The sequence below is a fragment of the Equus asinus genome, chromosome 22, assembly GCF_041296235.1.
Source record: "Equus asinus isolate D_3611 breed Donkey chromosome 22, EquAss-T2T_v2, whole genome shotgun sequence".
NCBI lineage: Eukaryota > Metazoa > Chordata > Mammalia > Perissodactyla > Equidae > Equus > Equus asinus.
The window spans coordinates 55,333,595-55,360,901 of record NC_091811.1 but is presented as its reverse complement, the minus strand read 5'-3'; the positions used below and the strand labels follow the sequence as shown (position 1 = coordinate 55,360,901).

The following is a 27,307-nucleotide window of genomic DNA, read 5'->3' as shown; positions in this document are numbered from 1 at the left end:
TCTGGAGGATTCATCTGTTAAAGAAGTCTCCTGTCAGCGACTTGGAATGCGGGTTCTGACTGTGCCTGACCACAGAGCTCTTTGATGTTTTTCCAAGGCTGACTTCTCACCAGATCCCTGGTTAGGTGTTTTTCCCCCAGCACTCAGAAGCCTATGAAGTGAATTTGCCCTATATCTTTGATATGAAGGGTTGGTGGGATCTGCTCTATCCTTATGGTCAATTAATTGCCAGAATCTATGTGTACTTGTTGATGCCTTTACCAGAGAGTTCCTGTGTATATTCAAGAAAGGGCTGAGACTGTTATGCCTGAAAGACTCTGGAAACTTGAGAATCTGCTCACCCCTTCCCATGGAGATTTCCACAAGGATAAGGTTGCGCTTAGAGGCTCACCCTCTCTTCCTCCGTCATGGTATCGGGATTCTGCCTTAATCACTCCATCATCCTGCCAGCCCTGTCTCATTTCTCATACAGGAATGCTCCCTCCTCCCAAGCTCAGCGTGAACCACCAGTCTTGATGCTTTATCTGGTCCAGGCTCTAGCCCTTAAATTGTCCGTCTGGCTTTGTGTTTCATTTGACCCTAATGCACTGGGTCGCACTGTCTCAAAGAGAATTATGTTGCTTCCAGTGTCTGAGTGCATTTCTCATTTCTTACTGCTGCTCCTGAGCAGATCTGTAACTTCAAGGTTAAGATAAGACACATTCCATCAGAACTATGTCGTCATCCTTGCCAGCTTCTGATCTGTGACTGTCCAGGAGATTTACAAGACAATTGCATGCCATTCTTTACAGAATATTATGGTTGGACTCAGACTCCTGGCATCAGGCCCAATTTGATTTGTCAGCTGTTACCCATTTCCCAAAGAGAAAGGGACCTCAGCCATGTCAGGCAGGTCTTAAGAGTGGGAAAGAGGGAATTGATCTGACTCTTTATTTCCTTATGTTTTAGGGAGAGGAGTGGGCACCAGAATATTTTTGTCTCTTTCCTCATTGAATTCGCTTTTTTCCTGAAAGATTTCACTAAAATGTTAGTGTTGCTCTCATTCTTTCCTGCCCTTTATCCCTTCACAGAATTACAGTTAGTTTTTTCATTCTGCCATCTTCAGTGCTTTTCTGAGTTTTAAGGAGTAAGAGTGGATATTTTTAACCTTGGGAGAGAACGTACCTGTCTGTTCTCTGAAGGTTTATTAGTTTGCCCGCGCCTAGCTAACAGGCACTGCTCCTCCTTTCTTGCTACCTGCTAACATGTTGGGTGAGCTGCAGGAGTTACTGCATGTGATATGGTTTAACGGCTTAGGAATTTGGAAGCTCACGTATTTCCTACTGCTGTTGTATTCGGCCCTATAACATTTTTACAAAAGCTTCTCTTTAGGGGACTTACCAGCTCTTTGATTGCGACATAAACTCGCTCATTCCCTAGGAGGTAGGCAGTGGGGATTTATTTGACCCATTTTAGTGATTCCAGGGTTAGATCTAAAATTATTTACTCCAGATCACACATGGCAGGTTAATCACAGAATCAGAACCCTGATCTAATTCCTTTGGCATTGTTTTTATCCTTTAACTACGAAGAGTTAAAAAAAAAAAGTTGGGAAGAGACAAAAGAGGCAGTTTTTACTCAGAGATTTCCTGATGGGTCCATTCAAAGTTGAGGAAATCCTGTGTAGTTGAAAAATGTCTGCTTTGCTCTTATACCCTGTAGTTTCTTCTGTTTGATAACCAAAACAATCACCAGTCTCTGCTTTTCCTGCCCCTTTTTCTTATTCTCCTATGGCACCAACCTCTGGCTCTCAAGACCCATATCTATCTGTAAAGCAGAGCAGGATTTTGGCGCTCTCTAAAATGTTCTGTAGAGCCAGGAGAAAGGAGAATTTATGGGATTGCAAGCCTCTAAGTGTCTCTTTTCTTTATCTCAGTCCTCCGTTTCTCAGGTATTAGGAACTATTGATGTACAGGGTTTTTAATTATTATATATTAATGTTTCATGTGGGTAGTAATTATTTTTAAAATTTGTTTTATCACATTACAAGAACAGCTAATGAGAAGTGGTTTTACTTTTAATTTAACAGTAAAGATTGTGGCTGAGCTGCTCTCCCTTCCCCTTTTTTAAACTACTTAACGGTTAAATTTTTTTCTACCTGTAATTTCAGTTGAAAGGTTCTTTGGTAGTGCTTCAATTTTCTGGATTCTGTTTCTAATAATCCTGCAAAGAAGGAAAGTTGTATGTATCTTTGAAATACTTCCCTTCCCCCTTTTCCTGTTAGCCTCCACCCAAGCAATTTTAATTAACTGTTCAGTGACAGATGGTAGAAAAGGCCTTGTCTAAAGTGCTTCTTGTGGGCTGGATTAGGGGGTAGGTGGTTTGTACTTATCCTGTTGTGGAAGGACCTAGCCTTTCCCCTCCCCCTTTCCAGTTGAGCTATAATCCTGTTAGATGATCTTAAAATGCTATTGATTAACTTCCAGTGCTCTTGGAGGAATAAACACAAGTTTTGGATTTAAAACCCAAGAACCAATTCCCTTGAGCTCTGAATGCCTGGCCTGGAAGCCAAGGGAGGTACCTTCCAACTTCTCCACCCAGTCTTCACTGAAAAAGAAAGTTAAGCCTTTTAACTTTTCCGTTTGCCTCTCCCCCCTTAGTCTAGTACTGCTGCCAGTTGCCATGGCAACGGACTGGGACAGCTGCGCAGTGGCGCCCAGGCAGCTGGGTGGGGGCGGGGGAGCTGCCAGCCCGCCAAGCCCCAGACCTGGGAGGGGAGGCCCCTCCTGTTAGCCCAGAGGGAAAGAAAGAACTGGGGCGATCCGGTAGGTAAGGGAGGGAACCCCCATTCATCTTCTACCTTTGGGGCTTCTCCTCTGCATGAAGGTATAAAGGGAGATTTTCCTCTTCCCTCCCTCAAACTGAAAAACACATATGTAAATCCTTGTTTTTCCTCGTGAGGCAGGGGAGGCCATAGCCACAATGCTTAACTGCATGCATCTAACCCGGGGCTGGTTTTAACCCCAGCGCTCTGACCCAAACTGCTCAGCTCCCGGAAATTCCAAGGTGAGTGGGGGTGGGGGTGGGGTACTCTCCCTGGAATATGACATTTCCTGTCTCTGGTGAGGTCGGAGGCTGTTTTTATTTTAAATAAATCAAATCAGGGTTTTTTTTTTCCTTGAAGCTTAGGACTGTCTCCTAAATTCATGGAAAAATTATTTTGAAACCCCTTACCTAAGGTACTTTCTTCCCCCCCACTCCTTCTTCCAAATAAAGTATTTTAAAGAAACTTAGTTTTATTACAGGACAGTAATGGGTATAGACAGTTTTTTGGGAGGGCAGATGTATTGCTAGAAAGTTCTGGGGATATGGTTTCCAACTGTATATTCTTGGAATAATTCCTTAAATTTTGCTAATTTGAAGTAAATTGATAAATGCAATTTTTTATGCTGCTGGACTTAAGTAAAATTCTGAGATTAGTAGTGGCCTTCCCTATTCCTGAGAGTGGTCTTCTGGTCACGATGGAAATATTTTAGAGAGTGCTGAAAAAAATCTCTAAAGATTACGGCAAAGTAAAAATGGAGTTCAGCTGAGAAAACAGTTCCTGCTACTCTATCATCCAGACTGTGGGCACCATTTAACATGGTTAAGGAAGAATTCTTAAAAATGATTATGGTAACAACAACGTGGGAATTTAAAAGACTAGATTCTCTGCTGAGTCCCCCCTGGTTGTGCATATTTCTGTGCTTAACTCAGTTTCCATTTGTGTGGCTTTGCTTCAGCTTTCTTTGGGCCTATGAATGGTTCCTCTGTGTTTCAAGGCTTCATGTTGATGTGAGTCTGGGGCCAGACTACGTTTTCCTCCTCCTCTTCCTTTGGCCCAAAGTCAACTTCAGTTAAGAGGAGAGGTACCTCCTTAGCTATTTGGATTGGTTGAACTTGGAGAATTACTGAACAATCCAATGACTAATTTTGATTTTTAGGACTAAAAAAATGTTTTCTTCTCCCTGCCTCCCTCCTATCCCTAAGTGAAAAAGGAGGCCTAAGTGTGTTTGAGATGTCAGCCTTGCTTTTGTGAGCTGATGGATGCTCTGAAGGGACAAGCTCAATTTGTTGAAGGGAAATGTACCGAGTCGCTGAAAATGTGGTGAAAGGTGCCTGAGCAGGCCTTTTTTGTGCTTCTAAGAGACTAGTCAAGGCGCTCAGAGCAGGAGAAAGTTGCATTTTGGTGGTTTTTGCTTTTTCATTTTCATAAAGAACTTTATTCCCTTTGGAGGGAAAGGTTTTCGTTCTTTTAACTGAAGGTTTTCCACATTTCTCGTTGAGTTCCTGGCTTGTAAACAGTTACAGAAGTAGCCAGAAGGAGCATACCCTGCTACTTGTCTTTGGGAATCTGAAATCAGAGGAGTTAGACAAGTATCTAATAATTTTGGTCTTGTTACCTGAAGAGAAAGTTGTGGTTGGGAAAGTGGGGCTTGACCTATTTTTTGATTAAATTCTTAGGACTCATCTGTGGAATGCTTCAAGACCCAAGAGAAGGGTACATGGCATCTTTGTGTTACACCTCCCACATCCTATCAAGAAGAGACAGGAAGTTTTAACTCCTCACGTGGGTACTGACCATTTTGTCCTTCCCATTTGCAGGAACCCGGTGGCCTTAGTCTTCAGGTGGAACAGCGTGCGACATGGGAAAGAAAACCAAGCGGACAGCTGACAGTTCTTCTTCAGAGGATGAGGAGGAGTATGTTGTGGAGAAGGTGCTAGACAGGCGCGTGGTTAAGGGGCAAGTGGAATACCTACTGAAGTGGAAAGGTTTTTCTGAGTAAGTGCCTTCTCTTAGGCTTTAGGACTGCAAAGGTGGGCACCTTTGGTTTACTTCTCTATGAACCACAGCCATCTTTGCCTTTTTCTTTCCCCACCTCCCCTTCCTAAGAGTCAGGAGACACAGCAATAAACTAAACAAAGTCTCCCCCTTCTTGGAGCTGGTGTTCTAATAATAATGCTTTTGAGAAGCAGTATAATGAACTGGTTAGGAGTGTAGACTTGGGAGCCAGATTGCCTGGGTCCAGACTCTTGTTCCATGACTTATGATATGAGCTGGGCGACCTTGGTTAAGTTCCTTAATCCTTTTTCCTCCTCAAAAAAATAGGGATAAGGAATAATACTTGTCATAGAGATGTTGGTAGATGTACAGAGCTCGACACATAAGCTCAGTGTAGGTATAAACTGTTGTTGCTGTTCTTTTGGATATAACTAAGCTGAAATACATACATTTAAGCAGCAGCAGCAGCAGAAATCATCCTCAATGCCATAGCCCATAGCTTTCCAAAATGATCCTTGGATCTCAGAAATATCCTAGAATGAAGCACTTATCTTAATGAGAGACTTAAATCTGAAGGCCACATTTTTTTCTCCCCAATTTTTTTTTTTTTTGGAGGAAGATTAGGCCTGAGCTAATAACATCTGTTGCCAATCTTCCTCTTTTTGCTTGAGGAAAATTGTCACTGAGCTAACATCTGTACCAACCTTCCTCCATTTTTTATGTGAGATGCTGCCATGGCATGGCTTGAGGAGTGATGCTAGGTCCACACCCGGGATGTGGGCCTTCAAACCTCAGGCTACCAAAGCAGAGCACATGAACTTAACCACTACACCACTGGGCTGGCTCCTCCCAGTATGTATTTTTAAAAATTTCAGATGTACAGCTGAGGCAAAAGAAATTGAGTAAACACTTGGATACACACTATCTAGTTTCTACAATTAACTTTTACCTTTTTATTTTTATTTTTTGCTGAGGAAGATTTGCCCTGAGCTAACCTCTATGCCTATCTTCCTCCACTTTATATGTGGGTCACCACCACAGCATGGCTGAGGAGTGATATAGGTCCACGCCCAGGATCTGAACCCATTAACCTGGGCTGCCAAAGTGGAGCACGCTAATCTTAACCACTAAGCCACGGGGCCAGCCCCTACAATTAACATTTTAATATGATCTATCGTCTGTTTCTTTATCCATCAATCTTTTTTTTATTTTGAAGACCTGAAAAACCTTTTTAAGTCAATGAGCTTTAAGAATGATACTGAAATGTTGACTGGAATGTCTGTTAGGCAGTAACTGGCTTTGCGCTGAAGTGCTAAAATAAATTACTTTTTCCTTTGGAATGAATGGAACTAGACACGTTGAAGCATAAAAGAGGTTGCTTGAAAGGTGAAATACATGCAGCTTTGTAATCATTAGGCATTTCTGATTAATTCCCTTCCTATGATTGCCTAATAACAAAGAATGGGTTTCTCAGAACCCCAGTGACCTGAGAGGAGCTGGTTTAGGCTCCTTAGATTGGTGCTGTCCAATAGAAATAAAATGCAAGTCACAGAGGTAATTTTAAATATTATGGTGGCCACATTGAAGAAAAGTGAAATTAATTTTAATAATATGTTTTATTTAACACGATATATCAAAATGCTGTTTCAACATTAATCAACATAAAAATTGACTGATTGGCCAGCCCCATGGCGGACTGGTTAAATTCTCGTGCTCTGCTTTAGAGGCCCAGGGTTTCACAGGTTTGGATCCTGGGCGCGGACATGGCGCCGCTCATCAGGCCATGCTGAGGCGGCATCCCACATGCCACAACTAGAGGGACCCACAACTGAAAATGCATAATTATGTGCTGGGGGGCTTTGGGGAGAAAAAGGAAAAATTTTTTAAATTTTCAAAAAATTGAAACATTTTACATTATTTTTTCATGCTAAGTCTTCAGAATTTGATGTATATTTTACATTTTATAGCATGGACTAGTCACTTTTCAAATGCTCAACAGCCATATGTGGCTAGTAGTTACCATACAGAACATCACAGCTTTAAAGTGTAGGGCTTTAAATATACTAGAAGATTCAGTGTTTTGACAGTACCTTTGGATAAAGGTATGAATCAAGAGCATTTGGAACATACGTAAGGTTATTTCATTACGTGGACGAAGGTTTCTCATCCAGAGCACTGTTGGCGGTGTAGGTGGGACAGGTTGTGCACTACAGGATGCTTAGTACACAGAGCACTAGATATGGGTAGCACGGCAATCAGAATATGCCCTCAGGTTTCTAAAGAGAAGTGGTAACACAGCCTCGTCTGGAGATGGGAACTGTGAGTTTGCGAGACCTAGAGCCTATGAAATAGGGATTAAAATAACACCTAAAGATTTTACAGGTATTTCTTGGGCCCACTGAATCACCACCACTGGGAAGTCTTGGGCATTTTGAAGGTACTTGAAACTATGTCTGCAGTTGAGCTGCTGGTACCTTAATAGATAAAAGAGGGAAAGACAAGGCTTGGGGTAGACAGATTAAGCATTTCTTCTTTGTCAGAAATGCCCAGGATTTCATTAAAGACTAGAATAAATTTTGCCCCTGCAGCATTGTCTACAACGAAGTACCTGCTGTTTGCTAGGCAGTGGTCAGATTCTACCTCATGTTTTCTCTTTAATTCTCGTAACAGCCTTTAGAGGTATTTTCAGTTTACAGATGACGAAATTAGTGAAGTTATTTGCTGAAGATAACATAACTGGTAAGTGCTAGAAGAAGGATCCAGTATCAGATTTCTTTGGCCCTGAAACCTAGGCTCTTTAAATTATAACATGCTGTGTCTTTTGGGTGAAAATTGGTTGATGTAGAAACAGAATACCCATATGGTAGGAAAAGGGATAATCCTGTTACAGGACTGGCTTTCCTTGCTATCAGCAGAGACTCTCCTACCCCGACACTTGCTTGCTTATGTTATAATGTTGGCATACCTCTTGATTTTGGTGCCTTAATTTCTTCTGGGATAGTAAACTATATGGTCTGTGGATTTGGGGGAAAGTTGCTGTATGAGGACTTTTTTTCTTTTTGCTGAAAGAAGAGCTATGAAGGAGAGGCTTTTCCAGTTTTAGTTCAAATGATTTAGAAATTTTGCCTCATTCTTAAGGTCCTCTTACAGAAAGTTATTTAAGTCTGGAGTAAATATCTCAGATTTTTCCATCATTCTGCTTCTTGGGTCAAGTTATTATGGCATGTGTTCAAACCATTCCTTATCTAAAGATTTAGATCTTTATTTAAAAACAAACAAACAAAAAAACAAAACCAGGGCCAGCCCTGTGGCCTAGTGGTTAAATTCAGCATGCTCCACTTTGGTGGTCTGGATTTGGTTCCTGGGTGCATACCTACACCACTTGTCGATGGCCATGCTCTGGCGGTGACCCACATACAAAATAGAGGAAGATTGGCAACAGATGTTAGCTCAGGGCGAATCTTCCTCAGCAAAAAAAACACCTAAAATGTATAGTGCATACGTTAAAAAAATTTTCCCAAGTCAATTAAGGGATTGTAGAAACTGCTTCTATGATATATTTACAGATGTATCTTAATAGAAACTAGTCCTTACCAAATAACCAAAAAAACTCTCTGCTACTGGCCAGGAATGAAGACAGTACCTGGTCTAGTTTTTTCCATGTAGGTTTTTCTTGCTTTGATTCCATAAACTTATGATGTAGTTGGTGGTTTGGTTTTCTAAAACCCATGTCACGAATACAGAGAATGATTTTTTTTTTTTAAAGGAAGACTAGCCCTGAGCTAACTACTGCCAGTCCTCCTCTTTTTGCCGAGGAAGCCTGGCCCTGAGCTAACATCTGTGCCCATCTTCCTCTACTTTATATGTGGGACACTTACCACAGCATGGCATGCCAAACAGTGCCATGTCCGCACCCAGGATCCAAACCGGCGAACCCCAGGCCGCTGAGAAGTGGAACGTGCGAGCTTAACTGCTGCACCACCGGGCTGGCCCGAGAATGACTTTTTGAATACCAACTATTTGCTTTCCTCATAGTAGAACTCCCTTGATCCAAGTTTAATTAGCCCCAATTATTTAATTTGGGTTTGGGTTTTTTGTGGGTTGTTTTGCTTATTAATCTAAAAATATATTTGACTACCTGGTGACATTAGACTTGAATCCAGAGCATTGAATTAAGGCACTCCAAATCCCACTCTGAGTCTTCTCGTTATGGTTTGCCTATATTCTAATGAGTTAAGCCATTACTTTTAAGTAAATCTTAAATAAGCCCTTACTTAATGCCTTTTTTCTAAATAACTATTATCAATCTCCCGATATTTTGTTGACATTTCTTCAAAATATAAGTAGCGTATTTAAGACAGTGTAAACTGGGGGTACATGATTTATTAGATTGTCATCTCTTCAGGATTTGCATAGATGACTATATGTCTGAACTGATAGTATTTTCCCACTTATAAAGCAGAATTCATGTTTGACTTTTTAACAGCTTTATTGAAGTATAATTTATATACTATAAAATTCATTCATTGAAGATGTACAATTAAGTGATTTAGTAAGTTATTATAAAGCTGTGCAACCATCACCACACTCCAGTTTTAGAACATTTCCATAACCTCCCAAAATTTCTTTGAGCCCGTTTGTAGTTAATCCTGACCCCCACCCTAGGGAACCACTGATCTGCTTTCTGTCTCTAAGTTTGTATTTCCTAGACATTTCATATGAATGGAATCAGACAATATATAGTCTTTTAATCTGGTTTCTTTCACTTAGTAGAATGTTTTTGAGGTTCTTCCATATTGTAGCATGTATTAACACTGTGTTCCTTTTTGTTGCTGAATGGTATTCCATTGTGTGCATATACCACATTTTGTTTATCTACTCACCAGTTGACGGACATTTGAATTTGTTTTGTGTCTTTGGCTATTGAAATGCTGCTGTAAATAATTCTGTGCAAGTATTTTTGTGGATGTATTTTTTCATTTCACTTAGATTCTAGGATCAGATTTGTTATTTCCTTTAAGCAAAGGGTTTCTTTCCTTTTTTGCCTACTTATCTTCTTTAAAATAAGGCATTGGATTTCTTTTTCCCCCTCATTCTTTTCCTTTTTTCTCTATTCTTCCTGCCCAGGGAGCACAATACTTGGGAACCTGAGAAAAATTTGGATTGCCCTGAGCTAATTTCTGAGTTTATGAAAAAGTATAAGAAGATGAAGGAGGGTGAAAATAACAAACCCAGAGAGAAGTCAGAAAGTAACAAGAGGAAATCCAATTTCTCAAACAGTGCTGATGATATCAAATCTAAAAAAAAGAGAGAGGTAAGCTTCCTTTCCCCATTGTTCCACAAACTATTCTTTTGCTACCAGCCGCCCCCCCAGAACCTTATTTTGTTTTTTTTTTGTTCTAAGGGTGGCCTGCAGGGTAAATTGTTGAACAAAAGAGCTTCCCAGGGAAGTATGTTGATTAACTACAGTGCCCCCTCCTGGCTGAGTGAGAAATGTAATGTGTGTACGTCCACTGATTGTACTGTTTTGAGGTTCCAAAAGTAAATCCCTGTAAAACATTCAGCCACTCTGCCTTCTCCATAAATAGAAGGCTAAGTTATCTTAGACAGGGAAGGTCTTTGGTGATTTTTCTGAGGATAGAGGGCTTTAAAATGTTTACTGGTTCACTTCCTTTTTTCTTTTGTTCCAAAAATAGCACTTATTTTCAACCCTTTATATTCTTTCTTTTTTTAATTGAGGTGAAATTCACTAATGTACACTTAATCATTTTAAAATGTACAGTTCAGTGGCATGTATATTCTCTTTTGATCCTATTATTTCTACATACTCCAAATAAATTAATTTTCATCTTCCTTTTGAATCTTTCATTCTGTTTGGAAAGTGTGTTTATGAAATTTTGTTTTATTTGGTTGCTTTAATCCTTCTGATCTTCAGCTGTCAAGCAACTAGCATAAAGCACTGTCATTGTCTCTCTTTCTTCATCTATATCTTTTCCATCTGTGCACACACATACACACCCCTTCTCCCCCCAGCTTCCACTCCTTTTATTTATTTCAAGCTTGTGAAGCCTTTTGTGGTGAAGGATGTATCATATCCTTAAAGTTTAATAAAATAAAAGCATAAGTCTGCTTCTGAATCTTCTAGCATCACTGCCATAAGCATCCCTATTTATCTTCATTCTACTTGGATACCTATTTTTCTAGAGCATTAGTTCTTAGCTCTGGCTGCACGTAGAATCACCAGGGAAAGGGAGGGACTTTAAAAAGACCTCTAGTGCCCAAGATGCACCCCAGGCCAGTTAAATTCAGATTTCTGTGGGTTGGACATAGGCATCAGTATTTTATATAGACTTACACAGGTGATTCCATAGGAGAGAAAATGGGAAACTAGCTTTCCTAAAAGAATTGAAATAAAAGTGAAAGATTGGAGGCTGCAAATGAAAGTGGACTTGGTTTGTGTCTATTTCCTTATTTGTTTCCCTGATTAATTTTATTTATTTCAGCCTTCTTTTTAAAACTGCCTTATTCTGGTGAGGTGTGTATATCATTATGGTGTACTGTACTGATAAAGAATTTGAGAGTGCCTTCCCTCCTCTAAGATGTGGTTTGTTCTTTCTTTCTTTTTTTTTTTTTTTTTTATTATTATTGTCTATTCTGGCTTTTGTCATTTGATTCATTTTCTAGCTAAGTAAAGAGACCAAAAAGCAACACAGCATAAGACTTCTGACTAGCAATTTGTGACATATAGTGTGTATTTCCTCAACCTAAGGTTTCTTTAAAAAGGAGTAATTTGGCTCAGAGCCACTGGCGAGCGCAGAGAGTTCGTTCCTAGGCCAGGTTCTGATGCTGCTGACCTTCAAAACAACCCCCACATGTCCCTTACATTGTAATGTTCATCGGGGGCCCCTGACAGCATTCTCAGCACTGCTGGCAGCTGTCAGGTAGGTAGCTGGGAAGATAGGTGATTGTATGCTTTAAAGGTACAGGAGGGGATTGCGTTTCTTTCTTTAGACCACTGTAGAAGAAATTTGTTAGTCGGCATTATGCCTGATTTAAGATTACTGCCTGTGTGATGATTTTAGCATTTTCCTCGCCTCGGCTCCCTTTCATCAGCTTGAACATTTTTCTTCCCTTCCCTCCCTATGTGGCAAACTGTTTTCAGCCGCCAGCTATGATTTATGACTCAGTTCGAGTGCCAGCATTCCAGCTGTGAGCAGCTGTGTGCACATCTGGGAACCTCCTCCCCTTAAGTGCCCCCAAAAGACGCTGTTTTTGAGTCAGTGTCTCCCCTGATCCATGCATGGAATTTCCTTCTCAATGTGGGTTCTGGTATCTTTGGGGACCACCTGGACCCTGAATGCTTTGTATCTCTCAGAGGAAGGCAAGATGAATGTCAGATCAAAGAGATTTTATTATGAAAATCAGGCATCAGAGATTTAGTTCATTTGGCCAGTCTTTCTAAATTTTTTTTATGTGTTGCCACTAGATAAGCTTGCATTATCTTTCATAATAAGTTTTTTAAATTACCTGGTTTGTATAAAATTTTTCCATTTTGCTCTCACCATTGCCATCACTCCCGAATCAGACCCTGAGCTCCTTGTCTAGAGGGCATGATTGCATTTTGACCAAGTTTGAATAATCCCCTAAGGAATTATCAGTTTGTTTTAAATCACTGTCCAATTCTGTCCTCGAATGCTAATGCCTCGTGCACATCAGGAGGGGACAGGCACAGGCCAGGGCCTCTTCTCCAAGGGCGTGGGCTCTGTAGGCTGTGAGTGCTGAAAGAGATATGCTGTTTTATGGCACTACCTTGAGCCATTCTTATCTCTGTTCCTTCATAAATATAAATGACTGTGAAAAGAAGTACTAAAAATATTGGTCAGTGTTAAGGTAAACTGAAAATCTTAAAAAAATAAAGATTGGGGGTGGTATATTTGAAATTTATAAAATGAGAAAAGGGATTAGTTCAGGTAAACAGACTTATCTCAGAAGCAACAATTTAGGGGTAGTCAATTTATAATATTAAGGAGATTAGAAGATTAGAGGAGTTCCTAGATGATGACTCCAGAATATTTTAAGGGATATTAAAGGATTTTAGGGGCCGCTCCTAATCATTTGAAGGAATACTGGAAGGACAGCTGCATCTTGCAGAAAGCTCTCTTGGCATTACTGCCATTGACTGACCCGTATTGTATTTGTTAAGTTCTAAGAATTTGATGAATTGGTGACAGAAATGGTATCAGGTGATATTTACTTAGGTTGAGCTTTGTTGAGCTGAGAAACCAGGAGGTTTTGTACTCTTTCCCCAAGCTGTAACCTTTCTTCATCTTTTCTTTATAGCAGAGCAATGATATCGCTCGAGGCTTTGAGAGAGGACTGGAACCAGAAAAGATCATTGGGGCAACAGATTCCTGTGGTGATTTAATGTTCCTAATGAAATGGTGAGAGAGATTGGGCCTCACTCTACGATTGTGTTTCTTTGCCAGTGACTTGAATTTGTGTGGAAGATAGGGAGGGAAGCCTGAGTATTCCCCCCAAAAAATTTGCTCGCCAAGGATCTTTAACTGATACCAACTGTCAGCATCAAATGAGAATTACAGTTCAGAATGGATTTAAGACATTCTCAAGCTTTGGTATTAAGCCAAATTATAGTATATTAGCCCATATACTGGAAAAAGCTAGATTTGAGGTAGGAAACATATAAACATGACCTAACCATTTATTTACATGGTTCGGAATCATTTACCGTCAGACTGTGAGCCTGTGGCCGTGGGATAGGAGTTGAGTGAGACTTTCTGCCATCACTGAGGACCCAGACCACTGAATAATGTCTAAAAGAGAAAAATTATCTCAACAAAAAGCATTAAGAATCATAGTGGCGAAAGCACAAGTTATTTCATCCGGTAGAGGGAATGGCTCTTAGAGGAAAGTGTAGTTATTTCCTCTCAATTTGGTTTCTTAAAGACAGGGTGATTTATGGGATGGCCCTCGCTACCTCTCTGTTTCCAAGCGTTATGGGCTTGTGATTTAAATCTGGTCTCTAAATACAGGGTTCGTGCTAGTGCCACTAAAGAAGCTAATTACCTTAAAAGTTGTATAATCAAAAGGTTTAATATCTTATCTGATCGAAATTTTGCTGGTAAATTACCCCAAGCCTATATTTGAAGCCACTGTATTCTGTCAGAAGTGTATAGCTATATTGACTGCTTTTCCCACTCAGCCATATGTGTACTTGTGATTTACATTCATATATTAACCAGCTCTCTCCACCACAGTCCAAATTTTTGAGTATCTGCTCTCAGCTGTGTGTTTTCCCCTCCTCTCCTCACCCATAATACTTACCTCTATGAATTGAACATCTCAGTTCTCTAGAAAAGGAGATAGTTGTCTTTGCTCACATCTCAGTGGAATTTTAATTTAAAATATTTTGTTTTGATTTGGAATCCTGGTTAAGGAACTTCCTAGATCTTTTATATGTGATAGTATAGTCTGTGTAACTTGGATAACTGAAATTTGTAGCTAATTCCTACATTTTGTTTTACTGACTAGATTTTACATTTTACATTTTCTCTTACTCTCCCTTTTATAACTTCTGTTGCTTACTTACATTTCTGTTTTCCTATTGTTCTAATCCACTGTTCTGACCAAAAGGATAATGAGTGTTTAAAAGGCCACAAGATAGGAGGAGGGTTAGGACCCTTTCACTTAGATGATCTAGAAACTGGATTGATTACTTTATGCATAATCAATAGGGCTGAATGTAGATTTGATTGTGTGTTCACTCACATGCTCATACACAAATAAAAATTACAGGAGCAGAATTTATATAATGTAGTTTTCAGCCTTTTGATTAAGCCTATGTTTTCCATCTAAATTCTAGCTGAAGACTTCTGTTTCTATCTGATATAGTAAAGTGATATTTACTAATAATTTATTTACTTAAATTTCTCCTCGCAAATATTGGACTCTTAGGGTCCTTTTCACTAGGAAATCAAGTAAGCTAAAAGCATATAATGACATAAACCTGTGCTTGGACAGACTCTCACTCTTGCTTCCTCTCCTTCTAAGTCTCATATTCTTTCTCTCCAGGAAAGACACAGATGAAGCCGACCTGGTTCTTGCAAAAGAAGCTAACGTCAAATGTCCACAGATTGTGATAGCCTTTTATGAAGAGAGACTGACATGGCATGCATATCCTGAGGACGCGGAAAACAAAGAGAAAGAAACAGCAAAGAGCTAAAGGAGGGGGTGGTCTCTGTCATTTCTCTTTGTACATAATACATTCACCTCCCAACCTCCTCTCCCTTCAACCCACCCCCTTCTATCCTAAACACATCCATAAAAAATGTGCTTATCACTGTGCTCCACAGGAGAAATGTTGGTATTGGTTCTCTTGTAACATAACTGGTGGTCTGATTCATGATAAGTGTCTCTCTGTGAAGACCAGGCATTTACATACTGTTTGTAATTCCTACAGTTTTTTCCTTTGCCCTGATCTCTTCCTTCTGCTCCCCTGTGACCTCAAGATGAGTTTTAACTTTTTAACCACCTTAGAGTCTTGATCTTTTCACGGTTGGTCACTTTTTAGATTGTGGGATTTTGTCACAATGATGATGAATTTAGGTTTCTTGCTTTGATTCTTAGAACATGTTGATGACCAGCTAGCCTTTGTTTTGAGATGCTGGGATGGAAAAGATGTGGCCCATCTTTTTAAAAAGCCAATAGCAACTGCCTACCTGTCGGGGCTTTCCCAACCTCATTCAGCTCTACCCAGGAGGATACAGGGTTCCTGGTGTGGTCTTCTGGGCCACCCTCTGTTGTTCATCCTCACTGTTCCTCCCAGAATAGCTCCATCCTTTGGAGGACTTGAAATTTTTGCATTCAAATTTGTCAAGGCACTTCTTTTAGCCCCAGGACTTTTGGCCTTCTTTCTTAGCAATCCCTGATTCTGCTTCTGCAAGGCGGTGTAATCTGTCACAAAATGACGAGATAATTAACTGTGGAGATTTTTAGCTATTGGTACATGAGGATGATGGGGTAGGGTACAGTTGTCTTTATTATCACGTATGATATATATGTATTATCTCCTTCCACCCCTCGCATTTGGACTATATATTCTTATAGGTGTGAGTGACTGCCTGGTGCTTGCTTGTGCCAAGGTGCTAGGCACCCTCCAACCCTGCCAACTTTTGTGGCCTCCCAAAGCATTCTTGTTACCAAAGAGGCTTCAAACCTGACCCTCGCTTCTCAGTGGACCCAAGTTTCCCCTCCATGCAGTTATTTTCAGTGGGGAATTCTTGCAGGGGAGCCATTGGCCACAATATCAATTATGATGTTCACAATATCATAAGTATTCATCACATTCATAGTTATAAATTTCCTGCTTTGTTGACTCCTGGATTTGCCACTGAGTCTCCAAAGTATTAATTCTCTCTCTCTCTCTTTTTTTTTGTGCGGAAGATTCACCCTGAGCTAACATCCATTGCTAATCTTCCTCTTTTTTTGCTTGAGGAAGATTATCCCTGAGCTAAGATCTCTGCCAATCTTCCTCTATTTTTTTGTATGTGGGATGCCTCCACAGCATGGCTGATGAGTGGAGTGGGTCCGTGCCAGGGATCCGAACTGGTGAACCTGGACCACCGAAGCTGAGCATGCAGAACTTTAACCACTCAGCCAGGGGGCTGGCCCCTAGTCTTTCTTTTTTCCACCCTCAAACTCTTAGTTGTATCTTATTTTTTAAAATGCATTTCTATTAAAGACTACCACTTCAGAGAGTGACAAGCCCTGGCATTAATATGTTGACACAACCTTCTCTCCCTACTCAGCAAAATATGTCCCTTTTGGCTTCCTCCAGCTTTGCCATTATCCTGAGAGGTTATTTTTCTCATCATATCCTGCCTTTGTCCTCTAAGAAATGCCCTACTTCTCTTTACCCTTTTCATCTTGTAGTTGAGGGGGTGCTAGAGGATCAAGACTAAAAGTAAGGAAATAGCAGGGTTTTGAGCATCCTTGTCCCAGCCCAAAGCTGAGGAAATAAGAATAAAATGCTTGAAATAGCCTTAACTCTAGAGTTCACCAGCCATTGAGGTTTTTGTTGCTTTTGATTTTTAAAACATATAGCTGTCTGGCCAGGAGCATTCAACCATTTCTGGATTATTCAGAGTAATGAGGGGAATGGATAGATTGCTCCAGTTCACAGATGAGCCGAATAATATGCAAATCATATGCCCATTCATAGCATTTGTTAACATTGCTTCCCTGCTCAGCTGCTGATTGAATTCTGTGTGCTTGTATAAATTATGTCAGAAATTATACTGCACAGTTGAGAAGACAGCTGTTGCTGCAGTGACGTGACAGACTAGAACAATGAAGCTTCTGGGTTAAGTCATCCAGGAAAATCCTTCTGAATGGGAATGTGATTGGGTGAGAATGCATAACCCACACCTCAAGTGGGTAGAAGTTTTAACTCCATCTTCCTTTACTCTCTGAAGGAATTAGAGGCCTAGATCAAGTGCTAGTTAATTGACAGTTGTTAGTTCTTCATCTGATGGGTATCTAAAAGAAAGGATAGTCAGGAAACAGATTTGTCATAAAGTAACCAAGGATATCAATTCGAGTAGACAAGAATAGGACGAAAGTAGGCCAGGGCCCCTGAGGAGGTGATCTGTGTCTCAATTTGCAGGTGGAGAAAACGACAGCTTATCCACGTAGCCAGTGTGTCTCTCCCAGGAACTGTGGGCATGTAAACCACAGTGACCATATTTTGAAAACCAAAATCTAGCATGTGAATGAAGAACACAACAGATATCTTGTGCTGAGATTGTTCCTCAGAAACCTGGGATACGTGGTTGTTGGGGTTATGGGTAATATTTAAGGCATTCATCAAAATCTGATTTCCTTTTAACAATATAACCCCAGTATCATCTACTACTCATTACCCCTTTAATACCTTGCTTTTCACCTCATTTTTTTGTATCCACAGTTTATTGAATCATGGTCTGGTACTGAGTGCCACCGAAACAACTTTGTTCTCTCCCTGCCTACCCACAGCTTCTTCTCCAGGAATAAAGGGAGCCAGAGGCCAGTACTGCTTTTGGCCCTCAGCAGAAGGGAAACCAGATGCAAGCATGTGCCTCCAGCATTTGTTAGTGCCAAGTAGCTGTCCTGGCCCTTGGAGAATTGCAACTTCAAACAGAAACCTGTTTTCATGGGCTGTCTCCTCTCAGAAAAGTTAATAGCCGGAGGCTAAGTAAGCACTCTTAAACCTCTAGGTCTCAGGTGCTCAAAGTCTGTTTTTCCTGTGTTTAGACCTCTTTCAAAACATCTTTCTCATGCTGAATTTCTCCTGGTAATCAGCATTCAAGGATCTCCCTTTCCACAGAATATAGCAGAACTTCGCCCAGCAGAGTCTACCAAGGTCAGTGTAGCTGCTTTTCTGAGCCCTGGGCTGGGCATATGCCCCCCTGTTAAAATCAGCTGTTGGGAACGTCAGCCCTGATGGAAGCACCCTTTTTTAACCTGGAGAGAGCCGTATCATTTTTCCTCCTGCAGTCCAGTTTTTGTCTGCACAAGGAAATGTTTGGGCCTGTGGTGCTCCTTAATGCTCAAAAGTCTCTGTGCTCCTTGGCTGTCCCCGAGCCATAGCTACGCACTACTTGTTGATGAGAAGTTAGTCCTGTTCTGTAGCCACCCTGCAGTCTGTTTTCCTTATATTCAAGCCAAATCCTAGGGCCTTGGGGAAGTTGCTTGGGATTTTCATCATGTGATTTTGTTGCTTCTGTGTTTAGGCCCGCTCACCTATGGTATAGAGAGGGGTCAGCAGGATCTGTAGGCTGGGGAGCAATTGTCTTTGCCCTTAGGGTTCATATTTGAGGGCCTAAAATACTACTTTGCAGTGACATGAGAACCCCAGGAAGAGCTGTGTCATTAGATTTGAAATGTGGCAGTTGTTTCTCACAAATTAGGTCACAGGAAAAGCTCATTTTGCACCATGACTCCATCCTTTTGCTTTAGATTTTTAGAGTAAATCTTACAGTGTTGAAGTCTGTACCTTCGTAATGAAACCACCAAGCAAGCATACCCTGTGGTGAGACGGAGAGGAAATGTGTGGACCCAGTGTATTCCGGTTTCATGCTGGCTTTATCACTAGTCATCAAAGTTATGTTTTCGAAAATAGAGATGTTACCAGCCTTGCGCCCAAGAGTATATGCTCAGGATTGGGTGCCCCCCATCCAATTAATAATGGTGGGTTTGTATTGAGCCATTCATATTTCAGCCACCTTAGTGTACATCAGCATTTCATTCAACAAACACTTTTTGGCTCTGGGGATACAAAGTTCAAAAAGCTGCAGTCCCTGACTTAAAAGAATTTTCATACTGGTGTGGGATCAACTGACTATTAATAGTTCAGTGTGATAAATGCTATAAATGGGTACACATTTTTTATTTGGGGGCAGAGGCAACTGGTTGGTATAGTTCACGGTGCTGAAGTAGGAGGGTGACAGTTGGTTCATATGTGGAAAAGGCTCATGTGACCTTGGATGAATGTAGCTAAATAGCTATAGATCCACCACAACAAGGGCTTGTTTTACTCCAGGAAATAAAGGTAACTAAAGGTTAGTTAGACATGCTGTTACTGAGAGGGGAAACAGCAGGTGAGTGGGCATTGAGAACCTGATTTCTGCCCCTATTTTAGGCTCTCTGCCTAAGAATTTAATGGTCCAGTTAATTCTTGCTTATGGGAAGTATTAACTGTGTTGCAGGTGTGTTGTTACATTATTGTGGGTTCTGTAACATTGTTTCCTCATGGACATTTTATCAGAGCTGCTCACATCTTTTTCAGTTTCTCATCCTTTTTGGAGGAGTTAACATGAGGCTGGCTTGAAGCCTAAAACAGGGACATACTTTCCAATGACAGGTGTGCTAAGAAGAAGGCTTGGGGCACTTCTCTTAACACCTGGGCATCTGTTCTGGGCAGTGTAGTAGTTTTAGTCAGCGCTGCAAGATGGTAATTTCTAAGCAGATGCTTGTGTCAATTGTGTGGAAACCTTGCCCAGAAATACACATCCCCCAGAGTTTCAGATTTAGTCAATCTAGGGAGGTCTAGGGTGAGGCCTTGCCTTGTTAGGAAAAAGCCTTCTTAGTTCTGACCCATACCACGACATGAAAAAGATGCTTTTCTCTGCCTGGATAATTGAGAGCTGACTAGCTTTGAAAGTCAGAATTCCCAGGAATTAGAGTAACTTTTGGAAAATTAAAGTGTAATGGTTCTTTGGCTAGCTTCATAAAAAGTTCCAGTTTCTTTTTGCTTGCTCTGGATTTCTTGAATTTTAAACTACCTCATCTTGTCTTTTTAGAGTTGCTTCACCTTGTCATTGCTACTTTAACATCACACTTGACTCGGTTGTTTTCTAAGATGGGATTTTTCCTGCTCATGGACAGCATGTTCTTTTGCCTTTTCATCCTGATCCTCTTTTCACCTAACATCATCTCCTATTGCTCCTCTATCAGAGAAGTGTTTTAAAATAGTTTAAAATTTGGTTTATGGGAAGAAAGTGATCCTCCAAAGCTATTTGTCTCTGAGGTCAGTGAGAGAAGGAGTTAAAACAAGGTGGTGGGAGAGGGGACAGAACCTGCACTGGTGGCACCGACAAGGGAAGAGCCATTAATTAAGACAATTTCAGAGTCAACTGATTGTGATCATTAATGTCACAATAGATCAAAACCTAATTATCACAGCCTAGGTAAGAGCCATCAGTATTAATCGGAAAATCTAATAGGAAACTATTATCAAGAAATTAGGCCAAATTGAATGCAATGAACTTTTTATCTTGTCATTCTCCTCTTTTTTTTTTTTTCCTGTTTTGTGATGTCCCCTGGCATTGGCAGGTGTGACCCTCACAGTTGATCCAGGCCCCAGTGGCCAGTTCATCACCCTTTTTCAGAAATTCCACCACAGACTGAAGCTGAACTGTCATTGCTGCTTTAATCAGTCTTGAACTTTCTCATCACCTGGAGTTGTTCAGTGTGATCAGCAATACATGGAAAAAGGTTTATATTTAGGTCTTGGAATGGTGGGTCCTTCCTGGAACTGGAGTGTCCCTGGTGAATGTTATATCGTGTGCTGATAAATCATTCTTGGAGCTTCCAGCGTATGTGGAACCCTGCTCTGGCTGCTGCCGATGGGTATGGGGGCCAGGAGGGTGTCCTGCCTGGAGATTGTTTGAGACGATAGAGTTTAATCAGGTTACGGCACTTTTCAGTCTCAAGTGAATGTTTTACAGGTAGCTTTATGATTTGATTCCAAACCAGGGCTGGCTGTGGGTTTAGGGTTTTCCCTCTCCTTTTAGGATAAGGGTCGTAATGATTTCCACCAGATTCCAGTGTAAATCCAAAGGAGGTGAAGAAGTGTTTTTCCTTTTGCCTTTCTTTTGTTAAGGACTTATGCCTCTGGCAGGAGGAAAAAATACTACAAGAGTCTTATGACTAATGATAGAGAACATTTCATCCCCTCTCCCTGAATGCCAAGATAGGGGTCACCATTTATATCTTTAATCTTCAGCTGCTGTGGAGATGCTGCACCTCCTAAAGTCAAGCTGAGGCAGGAAGGTTGGGAAGGTGCCCTCTGGGTGTTGGGGGACGGGCAGGAAGCAGCAGGAGGGGTTCGGTGGTGCTAGGATTCCTACCTCCTGGCTGAGCCTCTAGAGGATGTTGCTGCTGCGGGTGCTGTTGCTGGCCTTTCCCCACCAACCTTGCAGCTCAGCACTGCCCACACCAGCCCTGGGGAAATGGTTCTTACCTTCCTGCTGGAGTGTGGTCTTGTGTCGTTCTGGATTTTAGGAATTTGGATTACTCAGTGCAGAACTTTGAGAATTGGTGTGACTTAGTCCTTCACCTCTTAGGGTAAAGTGAATATTTCTTTATAAAAGAATCATGCCCTTAATGTTTAAAACATAATTTTATTTTCAAAATGTCCGTTAATACATGACTTTCAGAATCAGTTTGTTTCTCCAAGGTTCCTCGCTAGATAAATAATAGGCCCTCAGTTAATACTTGGGGGTTGATTGAGTTCATCTAGTTTGCAGAGGTGTGCCTGCCTGCCTTTTGCTCCCAAGTGTGCTCTAAGAAGTCAGATGCTCTAAGGAGTGGAACAAGAACTGAGTGGGTGCTGACTGTGTGTGCCAACCTCCTCAACTGATCCATAATGGTTGACCTTGGGCAAGTCACTCCTTTCAATGCCTCAGTTCCCCATCTGTCAAATGGGGGTAATAATACTGACCTACCTCACAGGGGTGTTGTGAGGCATTGTAAATCAAAGTTGATAGAATACTTTAGGGTCCTAGATGGAGGATGCCTTGAGCTGAAGTCTAGGGCTGACATAGGCTTTAGTCCTCACTGAGCTGTCCCAAGGTTTTAACTACTTAGTGACCTTGGCAAGATCTCTGCCCCCCACCCCTCATCAAAGCTGCTAGTCCAGATGTTGACAGTGTTTTCGTGAATGTTGGAGTCTTAATAGTCCAGACGTAGGATGTTATGGAGGAAGGCACTTAGTATTTTCTATGTCTTGCATCCACAAAGAGGCTGTTTCACACTCAAGAGCATTGGATTAGGGAATCATGAGGCAAGGATGCTACTGTTTGTTTCTCTTCAGGTTGGGAATTAAGGTCCCATACCCCAGGGGCTTGGGACAGACTGGGGCTGTCTCAGGGGCAAAGCAAACACAGTGGGTTTGACTTATGTAGTTGCTTATTGCTCCCCGAACTGATCCCCAGACATCTAGGTCACTGCAGCACTTCGTGATATCTGTACCTGAGCCTCCGCCTCCCCAGAGGAACCAGCTGGTTCGATAAACATAACCATTTCCTCCATCCCCCGCCAGAAAAGAGCCACATTGGAAGTTTTTTTCTAGATATATGTTTAACACTCAGAATCGGGCATTGGTACTCCTTAAAACTTCATCCAATTCACTGTATTCAGCATCTGTCACCTCTTTCTCAGTGTCCACAGTCTGAACCTGACATTGATGTCTTTTCACTCTGGTTTTGGAAAACTTTGGACACTATTTCTGTTTGCCCAGGTGTGGGCTCAAGAGCCTTACTCTCTATCTCAGTTTAGGGGCTCATCTGGCTCCTCTACCCAATAGGGCTCTTTCTCTTTCCCTCTCCTTGGCCCTAGATTTGTAACTCGTGAAAAAGCACAAGGTCCTGGCCCCTTGCTGTGGTCACATTCTGGTTCTCCGTGTTTTGTGGACTCTGCTCTGCTCTTCACCCAGCACTGGCGGCACCAGATGGTTCTGTGGAGTCCTGGAGGATGGAGAGAGCACAGTCTGACATCCTGCCAAGTAGCCAGGAGTTGATTCACCCATGGCCTCCCCACCCCTTCCCACAGGATGGGATCTAGGAGACTCGAGAGGCTGGGTTTCTTTCAGCATTCTGTACCATCCTGAATAGCAAAACAAATCACACTTGGTAGCCAGATTTCTGAATGGAAAAATGAGAAATTGAATTCTCTATGGACCTTTTTGGTTTGTGGGGGAGTTTTGGTTGTGTTTCTTGGTTCTATTTCAGCCAAACATGTCTGCTTTTGATTTTTTTTAGGATAAGTGATATATATATATGTTCGCCTTTTAAATGTAAATGTTTAAAAGTAGGCAATTTATGTGTTTCGACAACTGACATCCAACGCAGACCTCATTCTCTCCCCCTCTTCCACCCTCCTCTTTTCCCTCTTTTCATACTCTTGTATTGGTTCTAATAAATGGTTGCTTTTCAAATATGGATCCTGAGTGGTGGTTTAAAGATCTAGGTCTTACACCCCTTCCTTAAAGTGGGCCCTGGACTGTCAGTCAGTAGTCACACATGCATTTCTGAAAGAGCGGCCAGACTTGGAGAACAAAGGCTTTTTTATAAGGATCCTTTGTCTCTGACTTTCTGCAAATAGCCACAGGGTGGCACAACTCTGAGGGAATGAGAGAATATGTATCCTGTTCTGTATTCTATTCCCTTAATTCAGATTTTGTGCCTTCCTAGCTTCCATGCTCATTCCTGCTCCCTGTGGCTCAGAGAATAAATAGCCTTCAGAGCCCCCTAGAAAAGTCAGCTCCTGGTTATTAGAATTTGTGGAAAATCACATTGACAATCTAAACCAGGTTTGAAAATCCCAATAAATGAGAGTTTTAAAATATAACTTTTACTATCTGATTTGCTACACAAATACCAAAGAAACTATCTTCTCAGGATCAAATTATTGTGGGTCAGGAATAAGGCAGGGGGCAGGCAATTGAAAGTTGGATCAGGAGGGAAAGAATGTAGATAGGTAATCAAGAATTTATTGGGTAATGTAAGCCTGATGCAGTTCTGAATCTAACAGAGATGGGCAGAAATTCACAGAAGAGTGAGAAATGAGGAAGATGGAGGGACCCCAGAACCCAGACGTCTTCCCACTATGGTCTTCCTACTCAGCCTTCCTCCGAAGGCTGAGCCCCCTTGATTCCACCATCTCTTACCTGCAGTTCTCCCTGTTGTCGCTTCTTGCTGCTGAGTTATAGGGTCTCCCCAGTCTAATCTCATAAAGTCTTATAAAGACATCTGTAGGTTGGCTGGTTTAATGGTCCATGACCTCATAAACATGGGACAGGAGAGCCATTTGGTCCACTTCAGAGCCAGACCCTTCTGGACATTATTTATTTGCTACCTCTGAAGCCTGGGACTGCTTGCCCCTTTCCCTTTAGATCTCTTTCTAGTTCTCTCACCATCATGCCACTTTGTCTCTGCCTCAGGCCCAGTGGAAAACAAGACTCCAGGGTTTTGACACCCGCACTCCAACTCCTAAACAAGTGTGTCTTGGTTTTTCTTTCCCTCCAGTGTGTCAGAGGGTATGCCTGCATGGCACTCATTCAGATGAGCTCATCATCGCTCATAACTCTTCTCCCAGGAATCTTGCCTCTCCGTGTGCTGGAGGAGGCCAGAGCCCGACAATTTTGCCTCCCCTTTTGTCTCCACTAAAGGGCTGCAGTGCTAGTGAAATCGATGCAGCGCTGACAGCCTGGGGAAAATGGAGCATCGCTGTGTGGGAGTCTGTGCTTAGTTGGACTGCTGAGCACACAGCTCGAAACCGCCCTGTTAGGAGTAAGCAGCCCCCAGGCAGCCTCCGCCCTTTGCGAGGAAGTGTGAGCTGGGGTGAAAGCCCTAGTGTTGAGGGCTGCTGCACAGGAGTGTGTGCTGCACGTGAGCGTGCCTGTCACAGCCTGCGGACATGCCAAGCTAGCGCTACCCAAGCCTTGAGTGTGGCCTGTGGGGGGAGGGGTGCAAACAAGGCAAAAGCTGGGGCCAGCTGGTGTGTGGAGCACGCCACCTGAGGACTGGGGCTCTGTTATTGCAGCAGACTGGCGGGGAGTGAAGACTGAGTGAGAAACCTCGTGAACTCACCTGCTTCAAGTCGTGGACAAGCTGAAGGCGCATGAGGGGAAGGGTCTGGTTCTCAGCTCCTTGGGTCCTCGGCCTTTGTCTCCTCCTCCCCACTCTGCTCTCTTGCTTCCCACACCCCCTCTGCAGCTGGAACATCTTGATTTCCAGGTGCCAGCTCCCTCCTCTCTCAGCTTCTGTCTTTATTTGTGCGTCTGTATTTTTTATGGTTTCTCCCCTTTGTCTACTATATCGTGTGTGTTTTTCTCTTTCTTTGTCTTTTTTCTTCTCATTTCTGGCCTCACCACCCCATGTTCTCTCCGCCTCCTTTAAATTCCATAAGTAGCCTCAATTTGGACATTTAATTTCCACCCCATCAAATTATTATCTTTCTTGCAACAATCTGGGACTCTTTACGAGCCCTTTCTACCCCATGCCACCTCTGGAAACAGGTGCATCTCTTTCTGTGTATAATGTGATGCCCCCTCCCAGACGGCAAGAGGCGGTGCTGGCTCCACAGCCTCATGCCTCTTCTCAGGAAAGCCTTGTGTGATCATTTGGTTCTGAGCCAGGGAAAGGAAGAGATGCTGAAAATTGAGCTTGTTGATAAATATGGGGGCTGTTGAGATGAAAAGGTTTGGGGTTATTATGGCACCCTTTCCTTTTTTGCCCCGCTTCCTGCCTCTGCTCTCTTCTGGGGAAGGAAGCCGGTGGGAAGCTGAAGTCTTGGCCACAGCTGCTGCAGCTTATGAACCTCTGCTTCTGCATCTGCACCAAGGGTGGTGTGGGGGCAGGTGAGATCTGCAGCAAGGAAGGAAGGGCAGGTGAGCCCTTGCCTGTGCTGCGTAGGAATGCGATGGACCATTCCATCCGCTGTTTGTAAACCATGCAGCACTCCCTGTGCAGCCTGTTCGCCTCTTACTTCCTCCACCCCCTGACCCTCTGCTGCTTTATGTTTCAGCTCTTCCCGGCAGGAGCCAGGAGAGCCCAGCTCCCAGAGACCTGGCCTGACTGTGTTCCTTTGTCCTCTGCCATGAACCCCCTTTCTCTAGGTCCTGCCTCACCATTCCAGGCGTGTCTCCACAGGGAGCTGGGAGGTGGAGGGGACAGAGCTACTATGATGCTCCCAGGAGAGAGCAGGGCTGGGACTATCTGCGGCTGCAGAGGGTGCAGTGCGGGCACATCTCCCGCTTCTAGACCAGGACGCAGATGTTCCCTCTGTTTTCTCTTCCCCTTTTGTTTGCCTCTTCCTGACTTTTTCTCTTATCGTCCTTTCTCCATTCCCATTTTTCCCTTTCTACCATCTTCTCATTCCTCTCTCCCTTTTTCCTCTCCGTTTTTTATTTCCTGGTTTCTAGGAGTAGATAGCTAATAAGAGGGTTTGAGGGAAGAAGTTGAGAGGGAAAGAAAAGCACAGATATTTTCCTCTTCCCCTTTGGAAGTGTGGGGAAAGGAAAACCGCCTATCTCTCTTCTTGGGGATGGAGCGTCTCCCATCCTCAGCCCTCCTGATTCTCTCAGCAATGATGTCTAAAACAAGGATTCTTAACCTTGAAAAGCAATTTCTATTTTTATTGTGCTCTTCATGATTTTGTATGTGAAAGAGACCCTTGCCATCCCCACAGAAACAGAGTCAGTTCTCTTTGTGGTATTTTTCTGTTAAAAAAAATTCAAGACAGTCACTTTTGAGAATTTTATAATCCTCCTTGAGATGACTGGAGTCTTGTAACAAGACTAGAAATCCACATCTTTAGTGTCCAGCTAAAACAATTGGATCCTTATTTCTGCCTCAATCTTTTGCTGCCTTTCAGCATGGGAGTAAAAACTTCCTCCTTTGGAGATCTCCATTGCCCCATTCATCAGCCTAAGGGATCAGAGGGCAGGTAGAAACCATCTTGCTGACCCCCCTCCCCATGTCTCTTTCACTCAAAGCAGAAAAGAGAGTTTCTGGTTTGGATTAAGGAGTGGGTCAGCTGTGGTTGGGGACGAAGTTGCAAGCTTGGATAAAGGAGGTGGAAGAGAGTGAGGAGGCGGCACAAGCTTGTCCGTGTCAAAAACTGGGAGACTGGAATGAAACGAGGACGTTTGGGAGATGAAGGCTTAGA

General features: G+C 42.3%; 1 protein-coding gene across 4 annotated transcripts in view; it reads left to right on the top strand.

The window, feature by feature from the left end:
- CBX5 (chromobox 5) overlaps positions 1–23,573 on the top strand; it is a 36,700-nt gene extending 13,127 nt beyond the window's left edge. The window contains exons 1-5 of one of the 4 annotated variants that reach the window (XM_014836526.3): positions 2,638–2,804; positions 4,624–4,801; positions 9,929–10,115; positions 13,142–13,242; positions 14,891–16,961. In XM_014836526.3, the coding sequence (XP_014692012.1) occupies positions 4,665–4,801; positions 9,929–10,115; positions 13,142–13,242; positions 14,891–15,041 (576 nt within the window). In that variant the 5' untranslated portion in view covers positions 2,638–2,804; positions 4,624–4,664 and the 3' untranslated portion in view covers positions 15,042–16,961. Of the gene's footprint in view, positions 1–2,637; positions 3,046–4,623; positions 4,802–9,928; positions 10,116–13,141; positions 13,243–14,890 lie in introns of those variants that run through there. The other 3 variants (XM_014836544.3, XM_044756352.2, XM_014836517.3) reach the window with 3 other exon arrangements.
- Positions 23,574–27,307: the final 3,734 nt, after the last annotated feature.